Source organism: Lagenorhynchus albirostris, chromosome 20 (genome assembly GCF_949774975.1).
Source record: "Lagenorhynchus albirostris chromosome 20, mLagAlb1.1, whole genome shotgun sequence".
Taxonomy (NCBI): Eukaryota; Metazoa; Chordata; class Mammalia; order Artiodactyla; family Delphinidae; genus Lagenorhynchus; species Lagenorhynchus albirostris.
The window spans coordinates 47,914,498-47,929,128 of record NC_083114.1 but is presented as its reverse complement, the minus strand read 5'-3'; the positions used below and the strand labels follow the sequence as shown (position 1 = coordinate 47,929,128).

Sequence of the window (14,631 nt, the reverse complement as noted above, 5' to 3'; positions counted from 1 at the left end):
AAAGAATCATCCACAGTGGACTGGAGCTGAATGCGGAAAGCGGGCTGTCTGTCCCTCTTGTTTGAGAAGCCTGTGTGGAGATGGCGCCTGCTGGGGATGCGGGCGCCCCTTCGTTCTCTTGAGGGCTGAGCAGCATCCAAGTTCCGACTCCGATGTCCCATGGATGAACACCTGGACCTTCCCAATAACTTTCCTACTGTAATAAAAACGCTGTCAAAAATATCCTTGTATGGGCTTCCCTGGTGGCACAGTGGTTGAGAGTCCGCCTGCCGATGCAGGGGACACGGGTTCGTGCCCCATTCCGGGAAGATCCCACATGCCGCGGAGTGGCTGGGCCTGTGAGCCATGGCCGCTGAGCCTGCGCGTCCAGAGCCTGTGCTCCGCAACGGGAGAGGCCACAACAGTGAGAGGCCCATGCACCGCAAAAAAAAAAAAAATATATATATATATATATATATATATATATATATATATCCTTGTATGTACATCTTTTTCAGATCTGTGAGAAAATCTTTTAAAAGAATCTCTAGGGGAAGAGTAGCTTATTCAAAGGGTACGAACATTAAAAAATTTGAGAGATGCAGCCACACTGCCCTCCAAAAAGGCTTCACCAGGGAAGGTTCCCGCGGAGGCAGGGTGTCCCCACACTCTCCTGGACAATGAGGGTGGGACTTTTTAGTCTGGGCGTAAACTTGATGCTGACTTACTTGCCCGCCTCAGACTCCTGCAGAGGCACGTGGCGTCCATACCCTTGTCAGTTCTGTGGATTTTCTCCTGTACGTGCCATCCAGCATTTTGCCTGTGATCTGCAGATGCCCATTTTGGGTACTGATTCGTTTTACCTGTCAGGTATGTTGCAAACATTTCCCGAGTCTGTTATTTGTCTTTTATCTTTGCTTACAATGTCTTTTCCTTAGAGATATACTAAGATGTAATGAGGGACTTCCCTGGTGGCACAGTGGTTAAGAATCCGCCTGCCAATGCAGGGGACACGGTTTGAGCCCTGGCCCAGGAACATCCCACATGCCGCGGAGCAACTAAGCCTGAGTGCCACAACTACTGAGCTTGCGCTCTAGAGACCGTGAGCCACAACTACTGAGCCCGCGTGCCACAACTACTGAAGCCCGCACGCCTAGAGTCTGTGCTCCGCAACAAGAGAAGCCACTGCAATGAGAAGCCCACGCATCGCAACGAAGAGTAGCCCCCGCTCGCTGCAACTAGAGAAAGCCTGTGCACAGCAATGAAGACCGAACGCAGCCAAAAAAATAAAAAATAAATTAAAAAAAAAGATGTAATGACATCAAATCTGTTGATTTTTGACTTTTCCATGTCTATGTGGTTTTAAACTTTTTAAGGGGAGCCTTCCTCATGCTTGGGATTGTTGCAAAGATGCACTGAGTCAATATGTGCATAGCCAATGGGCGAAGGGCAGTTGGAGCTGAATGCCACATCTCTGCACATATGGAAGTCTTAGAAAATGAAGGAGGTAACAAGCACAGATGCAGAAGAAAGTAGAGAGTTATGGGCCACTATGTGCCACTCTACGGTAGTACTTTAAAGGCTAGGAACTCTGGATAGATTTCCAGCAAAATGTAAACGTCCAAAATTGATCCAGGAAGAGGCAGAAAATCCATACAGACAAATCACCAGAGAAGAAAATGAAAGGTGGTTAAAAGTCTACCACTAATGAAAACACCAGGCATGGAAAGTTCTATTGCTGAGGTCGCTCCAACTTTCAGAGAAGGCTGCAAACTTGGTCACTAGGGATTTGCGGCTTTCTCTGACACTGGGAGGCACAGGGAGCAGGCCTGGGGAGAGGAGTTCAGTCAGATTGGGGCCTGGCAATGGAGGGTCTGCACCGATCAGGGGCTCCTCTACTGGATGGATGGGCGATGGATGAGTGAGGGATGGATGGGTGGGTGGGTGGGTGGGTGGGTGGATGGGTGGGTAGGTAGGTGGATGACTCAAATATTTGGCCATGAGGCCAGCTGATTACAGGAAGCCACAATGAGGAGGAAAGAAAAGTTCACTGGGATAAAAGGTCAGAGGGAGAGGGAGGCATGGCTGTGATCAAAAAGGTCTGGGGCCTCAAGGGCTGGGAGAGGGAACCCTGGCAGTGGCAGGGCTTGGCACGGAGGCCAAGGTTAAGGGGCAGGAAGGTTCAGATGTGGGAGGGAATGGGGTAGAATTAAGAAATGGAGCCCTTGGGGCTTCCCTGGTGGCGCAGTGGTTGAGATGCAGGGGACACGGGTTCATGACGCAGTCTGGGAAGATCCCACATGCCGCGGAGCGGCTGGTCTCGTGAGCCTCCTGGGCTGGGCTCAGCCTGCCACTGAGCCTGCGCATCCGGAGCCTGTGCTCCGCAACGGGAGAGGCCACAACGGGAGAGGCCGCGTACCGCAAAAAAAAAAAAAAAAAAGCTACTATTATCGTACACACAGCTCAGTGCTACGAAGAGACCGGGGATGGATGTTCCGCCCGACCTCCTTCCCCTTCAGTGGGAAGTGCTTTCTGGGCACTGCAGTGCTTGGGGGTGAGGAGGACCCTTGAAGGAAGCCAAGACTCTAGTTAGCCAAGAGGAAGCATTCTGCAGACACCCCATGGCTCCGAGCTCCTTAGAGGCACACTGGGGTGCTCTGCTTCCAGTAGGAAACACAAGCCTGGAGCCTTGCTCCTCAAGGAGGTGAGCTGTCATGGAGAGAGGGGATGGCTTAGTTTCAAGTCGACAACAGGGTAGAATCCCAAAGCTCCCAGACTCTGGGATCATCACAGTGACTCAAAGCTCTTGCTGGAAAAGGACAGACAAGCAGAAGCCACAGAAGTTGAGGGGTAAGCTGTGAGAAAGCGGCCTGTGCCCCAGCTGCAGGAAAACCGAGGGGCTTAAGGCAGAGGCAGCGCGAGCGCCACTCAGCCAGGCTGGGTGACCCGGGGGTGCTTGTGAGAACCGGATGGTGCCAAGGCGCCAGGAGAGGCCCAATGTGTGGTGGCTCTGGTGGGTTCCATGGGCCCCTTTCTCAGGAACCAGCACCCAAGACCCCCACGGGCAGCCTGGGTGTCTGCGGCCCACAGTCCCGGCCTCTCGGCTGCACCGCATACACTGTCGCCTTTATCTCGAGGAAGCCGAGGCCCGAGCCGGCCTGGGAACCCGGCAGCCTTTGCCGTCACCACAAAGCCGCATAGAAACACCAGCTGCTTTGCTAACCTGCGGTATTTTTCTCACAGATGCTGCCAGAGGAGTGGGTTCACGGAACTCCCACTGCAGAGATGAAGCCAAGCTCTGTGCCTGACTCCTGACCTGGCCGCTCCACAGGGCGGCTCTGTTCTCCCTTCTAAACCTCCCCCACCCCCCGCCCCGCCAGCCTGGCCGGCCCTCCTCCCTCTGGCCCTCTTCCGGTCCCCCCACCGCGGCTCTTCTGTTGCCAGCATCCCCAACCACATGGCGCAGGCGATGCTGGGCCGGTGGGGGGGGGGGTGACCCACCAGTGAGGTGGCCCAGCTCTGCACGCAGCCGGTTCCCCAGCTCCAGGAGCTGCTCCTTCTCCAGGTGCAGCTGCAGGATTTTCCTGGCTGCCTCCTTGAGCTTCCTCTGGAGTCGGGGCACAGACAGGGCCTGAGGGGGCTGTGCCTCCTGGTCCTCGGTCCCTGCGGGTCTTCCACGTGCCGGGTCCTGTGAACAAATCCACACAGCAGAGGCCATCAGATGAGTCCTGGAGGGGAACGGGAAGTGGGAGTGAGGGTGCGGATGGTGGGTGCCACTGCCCGAACGACTGTCCCAGAACCCACATCGCTGGGTGACGTCCCTCCACCATGATGCATCCATGCCCACCTTCTCTCTCAGGGGGGCGGGGTTGGGCTGAATGAAGGCCCTCGAGGCTCCCAGGCCAAGGCCTGCCTGCACTTGGTGACTCTGTGCCCTGCCCCAATGCCTTTGTCTTTCCAGTGACAGTGAGGAGCCAGCTGGCACCCAGGCCTGGGCTCCCTCCAAAGGTGCCCCCGGGACCCAGGAGGGCTACACGTGTGATCCGACCCCCTTCGAGGGCCCCATGGTCACAGGCTGGGTGCCTGCTGGCCGCCTGGTGTGGAAGGGGGCTGGCAGAGACCCGAAAGGTGGCCTGGAACGGGAACCCAGCCTCCATTACTCTCTTCCCCTTGCCCTGGACGTCTGCACTGCTGGGCCCCTCTGCCCTGGGCCCTTCTCCAACGCCTCCCTTGCCTTCATTCACTCAGTACCTTGCCTTCCCTGCCTCCTCTCTGGCTCCATCGTCCATACTCCTGTCTCAGTCATTTCTCTACCTGCCATTCAGACTCCCCTCCACCACCTGCAGGCCAGCCCAGGTTTCCCACCATCCTGACCCGGACGAAGGTGCCAGAGAGAAAGCAAAGGAGGCCAAGGGAGGGAGCAGTGGCCGCCTGGGGCCTCCGCTTCTGGGCCTGGAGGCTGCCTTGGGCCAACACCCGAGGTCTGAACCCCGTTGCTCGGGCAGCACCACGCGGCCCTACATCCTACCACTGTCCCAGTCTGGACTCACACACAGATGTGTGCTCCCACCCAGAGGGGTACTTGGAATGGGGTGGGTGTGGGGAAAGGAGAAAGGGAAAAAGGAGAACGTGTGTGGCGGCCTCTGTTCCAGGCAGGGGCCCAGGAGGAGCCAGTGGCGTCCAAGGCCCCAAAGGAGGCAGGTGGCCTACTTAGGCATGGCTGCTCCTCACACCTATGAAAAACCACATTGTGCCGTCCCAGCCACTCGAGCTGGCGCCAGAACAAGGAATCTGCTCTACGTCCCTGGAAGAGACCAGCACGCCCTGTCCTGGCCCTGTTTCTTGGTGTGCCTTTCCAGGGCTGGCAAGCACCTGTGCCCTCCTGTGGCCTGGGAGCTACGGTGTTTGCACACCAGTGCCTCCAGCACATGCCTGACGTATTGGCATGAAGCGGGGCGTGGAGGTGATGCGGTAAAGCGACCATCAGAGAAAGGCCTCCGCCCCGCAGCCCCGGCTCGGGGTCTCTCGAGTGTACAGGACCAGGGCCGGTGGGGGGCTGTGTCTTGGAGACCTGTAGCATGGATTCACACACAGGGCTGCACAGGCCCCAGGCGGCTAACCCGACCCGTTGGGAAAGGTACACAACCTCCAGGGATGTAGCCCTGGGATTGGGGGACTGGCCAGGCCACTCTTTCTCCAGGCTTTGTCCTCTACAAGGATATGCTGTGGGATTCTCTTGTGTTATTTTAAGTAAGGAAAGAACAATCCTGAAAACAGAGACTGTGCAAAACTCAGAACACTTAGAGATTTAAAAATCTCTTCAAAAGCAGGACGCCACCCTGCAAAGATGGCCCTGGCCTGGGCTGAGGAACATGCTGCCTGAGGCGTGCCCTCAGGCGTGGCTGGGCTCGGGGATGGGGAGTCCTGATCTTGAGCGGCCCATGTTCTTGTCACACAGTGACTGCACGCGATGAGCGGGTGCTGCAGCTGGCCCCCACCTCTCTTAAGCTTAGTTCCTGGTAAGATGAAGCTTATTTTGATGACTCTAAAGTCTCACCCCACAATGACACAATGCTAATAATGACCTGAGATGCCCAGGAGCTTCTGCACTGCTGCGTTCAGGGCCCAAGGTCCCACCCCGTGATGGCCCCATCCACCTGCCCTCGCCTGCTCTGGTGCAGGTCCCAGCATCCTGGCCAGAACGGAAACATCCACGCAGCAGAGGGAAAGCTTGAGGCATCCTAATGACAACTCTGTTCCCAAGGGAAGGGAGTGCCTGGGCTCCTTGAAGAAGCCCTGCGGGGAGGCTGAGGCCCAGGGAGAGGTAGCGCGGGCTCCCTTGGGGCAGGTTCCCAAGCTTCCAGGCAGAGCCAGAGGGATCGCCAGCCAACACTGCCCCCCAGCGGTCCGAGGTGCCCGGTGGGGAGGCCTGGGGAAACCCAGCATCTGTCTATTTGGGGCCTGGGCAGGGCAGCCTGCAGGAGGGAGGGGCCTGGGTGAGCCGAGAACCATGCAAGTGTGACAGTGCAGCCACCTGCCCCACAGGGTCTCCTGTGACTGCGGGGAGCTCCAGGGTCTGCAGGTCCCTTCTGGGCTGAGGTGCTGGCTTTTGTGTGGCAGGGTCCCACCCCTACAGAGCAGCTGCAGGGATGGCCCAAGGCCCACGCCCCTGTCTCACTGCTGGTGGTTCCTCCCCTCTCCACACACATCTCTCTCTGAACCATCCGAGGGTGAGTTGGAGACATCGCACCCCTTTATGCCCCAATACTTCAGCTTGTACTTTCTGAAAACAAGGACATTCTCTTAATAACCAGTTATTAGAACCAGAAATGTCACAGGGACGTGGCATTATGACCTAGCGCACAGTCCACAGGCACCTCCACCAGCTGCCCAGAGGACGTGCTTTATGGCCTGTTCCTCCCGCCCGGGGTCCAGGACCCTGCATGGCTTCTGCATCCTGGGTCCCCTAAGTCCCCAGCAGAATGTTCTCAACAGGACAGGCTGTGGGTTTAGTGCCCCTCGGTCTGGGTCTGTCCTTGGAGTCAGGAGGTCTTGTGCTTGGAGTTAGGAGTGAGGCTGTGTCCCTCTCCTGTCCGGAGGCTCGTGATGTCCGTCTGTCCCAGTGTTGGCAATGGGAGCTGATCTCTCGGAAGTGGCGTCCACTGGCTGTAGCACCAGAAAGTTACTGTTTTCCCTTTCCAATAAGAAGAACTTCTGGGGAAGATTCCACATAAACAGCTTGTCCAGAATTTCAGCATCTGATGACACCCCCCGGCTGTGTCATTCCTTTCATGTCCTTGGTTGATGTTCTAAGTAAGGAAGGGTTTTCCTCTCTCCTTTCTTTCCTTGTCGGTTTATTTGCAGCAGAGTGAATGCGACTCCGTTTTAGTAGGTAGATGATGACCCTGACTTCATGACTGACTGGCCTAGATCTGGTCAGTGGGAGCCCTTTATGAGGGCTCCTGCATCCCTGTCATGTCTCCGTGGTAGAATTGGCCACTTACCCTGGTTCCTCTCAGCAGAGCAGGAAGTTCGGGAATGCAATCTAGGCACTGGGTGCGCTCCCCCACCCTGGGGAGCCACTGCCCCTTGGCTCCTGGTGGACAGAGCCGGGGTATGTGCACACCTCTCTCTTTAAAGTAACCCACGAGTTTACTGTGGTGACTCCAACCCCAACCTGAGCCCCAGAGGCATCCTAGCCCTACCGACCACCTTCTTCCCCAGCCTCAGAAGCCTGGTGCCCACATCCTCTTCCCTGGGCACCCAACACACAGCTGGGCAATTACGAGCAGAGCCTGGGTGGGCCTGGCCTGGGCAAAGGGTTTCCTGTGCCTCCAATTTCTCACCCTGGGAGTGATCTCACCAAGGTCACAGGATGCCTAGACCTGGAAGGAGGTGGGACCCTGATAGCCATGCAGAAACTAAGGCCCAGAGAGCTCACTCAACACCCACCTTGGGAGAGCGGCCTTGGGCCTCAAGTCGCTTCAGGTCCCAGGCTGTCTGCCAAGGGATTAAATACCTCGATTTTAACTTCCACTCATTTGCATGGTTTCTTCCCCCTTCACTCTAAACAAGGGGATCAGAGTTATGCGAGGGCTGCTAACAGGAGAGCTGCAAGGGTCCCTGGGCTGCAGTGAGCCCCTGGCAGCACCTGGAACAGTCATGGCCATGGCGGGAGAGCAGACACATCACCAATGGCATTTGCTGCCCAGCTGGGCCCGGAGCCTCTGAACTTAACTCCTGGATTACAGGACTGTGGGGAGGTCTGGGGCTCTTGGGGACAGCATCCACCTACCGATGGCACAGAGGGTTCAGTATCCCACTTCTAGTGCCCCCTCGGGGCTCAGGCTCCCTCAGCTTCCCCCTCACCAGCCCATCTCCCTCTGCAGGCCCTTCTCATATGTTCGCCCCTGCCAACGCACAGCTGGCCCCCCTCATGTTCCTTAAGCCAGATAGTGTCCTGGGTTGCATCTTCTCCATTCCAGGTCCTTCACAGTCCCCGACAGTAGGTCCTGGAGCCTGGTCCCTCTTGTGTCCTTAAGTATCACTCTCAAAACTTGGCCCATGTGATGAGAACCACTGGGGGGCATATGATCGATGCTACTTCTGCCTGAGGACTCTTGATGCCTTCCAGACATCATTTTACTGTCCTTAAAACCTTCTGCTTATGAATAGGTCACCATGTGCAACCACAGGTAACACAGGTAATCACAGGTCACTGCAGGTAATCACAGGTAACTGCAGGTCACCATCTGTGACTGCAAGTAGGTAACTGACAGGTCTCGGGAGGCATGTCACACGACGCCCTGTGAAGAAAGCCCATTCTTTGCAGCACCTCCATCACGGTGTTCAGGAAGCAGGAAGGTGGCCTGTCTGGCAGACATGTGGGGACAACGTGCTGCTGCAGAGCTCTTGCCCTGGCCTGGGACCTTGGCTTAAACCCAGCCACGGAACTGGAGGGGAACTGGGTGCCAAGGGCCTGACCAGGACCAGGACGCCAGGTGGCCTGGTGGCCCGTGCTCCGGACAGCATCTCAAACACTCTGAGAAGCTCATGAGAACCACAGGCTCCATCCCTGAGGGTCCTCTGGAAGGAGAACCCACCATGTTGCATCCATTTCAGGGCTTCCCAGGCCCTTGAAGCACACAGTCAAGGACTCCTGTGTTAGAGGACACCGAACAGTCCTCTTCATGTGTGCAGCCTCCCTACATGCTTTTAACGGGATCTCAGCGACCTGGAGGATGAGGGGCTTGGCAGCCCTTGACAGTGTCTGTGGAGAACAGCCCCGACAGAGTCAGCCTAGTCAAGGAAGAAGAGGGAGGCCGGGGCGGGCGGGCCCCTCAATGGCCAAGACTACACCCCAGACCAGTCCCACACAGGACGCAGAGCACCCACAGGGCACCCACCTCTCCCCCGACAGCCTCGGTGTCTGAGGCGAGCGGTTGCTGCCTGCCTGAAGCACCCCCGCCTTCCTTCTGGGCTGACCTGAGATGCTTCTCAATCTCAGCCACCTGCTTCCGCAGCTGCAAAACCTCCAGGTGCACCTGGTCCAGCTCGTGGGGAAGCTCTCGCTGGATGGTGTCCACGTCCAGGGGTTCCCGCAGCACCTGGGAGGCCGTTTCAGAGACAATGTTAGGAAGGCGGCCAGCTCTGGGAAGGGGTCTGGAACAGATCTGCAGGGAGGACAGGGAAGCAAGAGAAGGGCAGTAGTAGATGGTAGAACGTCCAGAAAGATCAGAAGGACACATGCCGGTCAGCCTCCCCTCTCTGGCCGAATTCCATCACCCACAAGCCTGCAGTCCCACCGCCAAGCTGTGGCTCTTCCGGTCCCACCTAACCAGGCTCCCAGGCGGCTCCACTTGTCGCCCCCAGAGTGGGGACGCGGGCACCTGCAGCAGAGCCTACACTGGACCCAAGGTTGGTTGGGGAGAGTCCCTGCACGGTGTCTGGACAGTGGGCCTTAAAACCTTCTTCCTGGGCCCTAGTCCCAGGTGGAGACAAAGGGCACGTAACTGCAGGCAGGGGTGGGGAGGCCCAAGCCTATCAAAAGGCAGAGGTGGATGAAGGCGTAGGAAGAGGCAGGAAGGGAAGTCCTGGCTGCACGAACAACCTGGGGCAGCTGCGGGGCGGCTAGGAGGTGCCCGAGTAGAGCCCTGGCCAGAGCTCCAGGGCCGCCCCGTCCTTCAGCTACCTCTCTCGACAACGTCTGCTCTCCCAACATAAGGAGGGGAAAAGGACAGGTAGAAAGACAGACACACCTCTCTACACCCTCAACTTGCCAATTTTATTCTCAGGAAGATAAAATATCTTCCTATTCGAGAGCCTCCTACAAAGAATTCATAATGAATATTTTATTCTATTTATTCACATACACTAAAAAAATGACCATTTGATAAACATACACTGTTAACTAAAAAACACTTCAAGGTAGACTTTTTTCCTCAGGATAATCAAACCATCTATCATTATCAAGACAGGATTAAAAGCTCTTATTTACATGTTTATTCCTGTGTCTGGCATGTGGGGGGATGTAACATCCCGATGGTGGGGCAGAACTGGGAAAGGGCAAGCATCTGAAGACCCCCTCCTCTCATATGTGACATAGGTCTGTAATCCCAGAGACAGAAAAGTGGTCCAGTTCATCTCCACTGCAACAGCAAAAATGAACTTTCAGCCAAGACAAGGCATCTGATTTCTGGGCATTGCCTGCTCCCCACAAAAGACAGAAATCGCCAAGCAATGTCTGTCACCAGCCAGGTGTTCTGTTCCATGGAAGATGCAGAGTCTGCAGGATGGTGTAACCTATGTACTTATGGACTTGAAAGGGCACATGAAAACGGCCTCATGGGAAAGAAACGTCACAAGGCGACAGAGTGGCATAACACCACCAGCACCAGCAGTAAGGACTGTGTTCCCAGGGACATTGTCAAGACCATGAAAAGACAAGCTAGAGAATGGGAGAAAAAGTTTGCAAATCATATATCTGGGGGACTTCCCTGACGGTCCAGTGGTTAAGACTCTGTGCTTCCAATGCAGGGGGAGTGGGTTCGATCCCTGGTCGGGGAACTAAGATCCCACATGCTGCGGTGTGGGGGAAAAAAAAAAAAGTCATATATCTGACAAAAGACTTGTATCCAGAACATACAAAGAACTCTGAAAACTCAACAACACAATAAACAACCCGATTAAAAATGGGCAGAGGATATTCATGGACATTTCTCCAAAGAAGATATACAAATGGCCGATAAGCACATGAAAACATGCTCAACATCATTTTTCATCAGGAAAATGCAAATCAAAACCACAGGTCAGGTCCACCTCACACCCACTAGAACGGCTAGAGTCAAAAAGACAGCAAAAGCAGCCGGTGCTGGTGAGGACGCGAGACACGGGGACACTCGTGCACCTGCTGGGGGTGGAAAGTGTGCAGCTTCTGTGGAAACATTAGTGGCTCTCCAAAAAGTGAAATATAGAATTACCCTGTGACCCAGCAATTCTACTCCTTCATGCATACCCCGAAGAACTGAAACAGGGACTTGGACAGACCGCATTCACAGCAGAATGTGTCCACCACATTCACGGCAGCCAAACAGTGGAAGCAACCCAAGTGTCCAGCAGATGAATGGGTACACTAAATACGGGGTACTCTCCAGTTACTAAGAGGAAAGAAGTTCTGACACCTGCTACAACATGGATGAACGTTGAGGACATTATGCTGAGTGAAATGAGCAAGTCACAGAAGGACAGGTGCTGCATGATTCCCCTGATATGAGGCTCCCCGAGGACTCAGGCCCGTAGAGGCAGAAAGAGTAGAGTTTACCAGGGGCTGGGGGTGGGGAACAGGAAGTTAGTGTTTAATGGGGACAGAGTTTCTGTTCAAATGATGAAAGAGTTCTGGGAACAGACCCTGGTGATGGTTACACGATACTGTGAATATACTTAACGTCACTGAATTGTACACACAAAAATGGTAAACTTTATGTTATGTATATTTTACCAGAATTTAATAAAAAGCACTAAAAAAAAAGAGATATCATGAATTAATAGCAATAAAGCACAGTTTGTGACACCAGCACCATCATGCCAGGGCGGAACTGCACTGGAGTTTGCCTAGCTGTCCTGCCTCCCCAGGAAGCAGTGGGTTGGCCGAGTACCTGGTGACAACCCGTCCCCAAGGAAGGCAGGGCCAGGGGACAGAAAGGGTCGCCACTGGCCAAGGCATCTAGAGTCACAGTGATGATGAGCACATGTTCCTGCCACAGCTTAGTGCCTGGGTTTAACACGGGTCCCGGGACTCGCCCAGCATGTCCTGGGAGGGCAGAGACGGGGCCCTGCACATCGATGGCCAGCACTGCCCCTCATGCCCTGGACTCTCCTCTCTCATCTACCAGGTCCTCACTGCGTGCCTTCTAGGGACACACGAGAGGTGAACCAGCTGCTCCTCACAACAACCCCTTCCTTGCACAGAACCTGAGGCACAGAGAGGCCACAGCAGGTTCCTGGGGTTCAGTGCCACCCCAGGAGTGCCTTCAGTCGGAAGACCTACACAGTCTAGCATCAGAGGGCAGCCATACCTTCTGTCTGAGTTGTGCCACCAGGGAGCTCAGGAGATGTGCCCTGTCTCCAAGCCTCTGGAGCGCCAGTCCCGTGGATGGACCATCAACCGGCACAGCTCCTCCTGCAGAGAGAGAGATTTTTGTCAGACTCACATCTCCTAAAGCCCTGGGAACTTCCAACTGCCTGTCCTCCCTTTGAGGAGATGGACATCTGAGGCATCCAGGGCAGAGGTGTGTTCTTCTCTGCCTTCCCCTAAGGATGCCTACTGTCACTGCTGGTCTGCTGTGACATTAAGATGTTCTAAAGCTGAGTGGATGCAGCTGGGTGCCCCCAAAGACTGAGATGAGCTGCACATGAAGAACAATCCTTATGCCAAGAAAGCAGGAGTCTTCGTGGAGAAAAAAATCCAACCTTTCCAGCTAGTGTCTGGTAGAGGCCAACCTGCATAGCCTCCTGGTCGTTTGGCTGGGAATTAAGAAAATGTCCACGAACCCACAGGTCAAAGAAGAAATCACGGTGGACATTAGAAATTATTTTGAACTGATTATCATAAAAGCACTGCTTATCAAACTTAAGGAACGCATCTAATGCTGTCCTTTCAAAAGTATTTATAGCCATACAAGCTTATTTTAGAAAAGAAGGATGAAAGATAAATGAACTGAACATCCATTTGAAAAATGAGGAAAAAAAGCAAATAAAGTACAAGGAAGGACAGAACAAAGTCAGTATTAGATGCTGAGGAAACAGAAAACAACGTGCAATAGAGGGTGAATAAGACCAGAGGAGGTTCTTTGAAAAAGTTAAGTCCCTGGTGAGATTAAGCAGGAAAAATGGACAGAGACAATATAGCAGATGGAAAGGCTGTTACTTTAGATCCTGGGGGCTGTGAAAATGTGTGGAGAATACACTCCCCAAAGCAACTTTATACCAAATTTTTGAATATTTAAATGAAATAGTCAATTTTCTAGCAAATTATAACATCAAAAAATGACACAGAAAAAGGAAAATCTAGATAGTCCTTTAACTGTGAAAAAAACCTGAACTAAAAATTTAAAACTTTCCCACAAGGAAAACTCTATGCCCAGGTGGTTTCAAAGTTGAAGTCTATCAATTGGTTAAGGAAAAATTAACATAAGTCTAATATAAACTTTTTCAGAAAACAGAGAGATAGTGAACATATTCCAACTTATTTATGAGGCCAGAATAATCCTGATTCCAAAACCTGACGTGAACATCAAGAGGAAGGAAAATTACAGGCCAATCTTACCCATAACATAAATGTGATAATTCTCAATAAAATATTAGCAGAAGAATATATCACATGTTGAGTTTATTCCAGAAATGCAGGGTTGGTTTAACATTCAAAGACCAATTTAAGCTTCTCATTCTGAACAAAATGAATGTGTGTGTGCATTCCACCCCACTCCTCTCCCTGATTACAGCTGACAGCCCTGGACACCACACACCAAGCCAGATGAGGAGATTCTGAACAGGGAGGAAAAGCAGGCAGAGAGGCTGGGGACCTTGGGAATCAAAGGACGACCCACAGTGAGTTCCTGGAGTTTTTTCCTTCCTGTATTTCCCAACTTTGGTGCTGGAGCAGCCACGACTCAGAGACACCACTGAGCTAAGACCAGGAACCAAGGCCCAGGAAAAGGGAGACCCGCACGGCTGCTGGTAAAACAGAAGCAGAATTAAAACAGACTCAAAGACAATCAGGATTTCATGACATGACACTCAAATGTCCATGACAGAATCCAAAATTACTCATTATATCAACAACAAGGAAAATCTCACCTTGAATGGAAGAAGACAACAACAAGATGACAGGTTAAGGTGACTCCAACAGGCAATCTGATACACTCTCAAAACAAATGAATATTGGAAGTTTCAGCAAAGGGATAAAAAATACAGAGCAAAACAAAATGGAAATTACAGAACTGAAACCATAATAAAAATCTCACTGTATGGGCTTGATAGGAGAAGGGAGACAACAGAAGAAAGAACTGGTGAACTTGAAGATATAATAGAAATTCTCCAATCTGAACAATAGAGAAAACAGATTGGAAACAGACAGACAGACAGAGCCTCAGTGACCTGTGGGAGAATAACAAACGATCTAACACTCTTGCCATTGGAGTCCCGAAAGGGAAAAACAGTGTGGAGCTGAAAAAAATACTTGAAGAAATAATGGTTGAAAGCTTCTCAAATTTGGCAAAAGACACATCTTCAGATTCAATGTCAAAAGGATAAGCCAAGGAAATCTGTGCACAGACCATCATAATCAGATTTCTGAAACTAAAGACAAACTCTGAAAGCAGGCAGAGAGAAATGATTCACAGGCAATGGACTGCTCATCAGAAATGATCATCTGATTTCTCACCAGAAGAAAATGCTATATTTTAAGTGCTGAAAGCAAAGAACTGTCAACTCATAATTCTATACCAGTGAATATACTCTTCAGGGATGAAGGTGAGATAAAGACATCTCAGATGAAGAAAAACCAAGAGTTTGTCACCAGCAGTCTTGCTGTAAAGGAAGTGTTGACGAAAGTGCTTCAGACAGAAGGAACCTGGAATCAAGAGTCACGGAGAG

At 52.8% G+C, this 14,631-nt stretch overlaps 1 protein-coding gene across 1 annotated transcript in view; it reads right to left on the bottom strand.

The window, feature by feature from the left end:
- Positions 1–14,631, bottom strand: part of CCDC57 (coiled-coil domain containing 57) — a 104,783-nt gene that overhangs the window by 46,551 nt on the left and 43,601 nt on the right. Inside the window, exons 13-15 of the mRNA XM_060134261.1 lie at positions 12,054–12,157; positions 8,886–9,086; positions 3,481–3,667 (exon numbers count right to left, since the gene is read on the bottom strand). Of these exons, the coding sequence (XP_059990244.1) occupies positions 3,481–3,667; positions 8,886–9,086; positions 12,054–12,157 (492 nt within the window). The remainder of the gene's footprint in view (positions 1–3,480; positions 3,668–8,885; positions 9,087–12,053; positions 12,158–14,631) is intronic.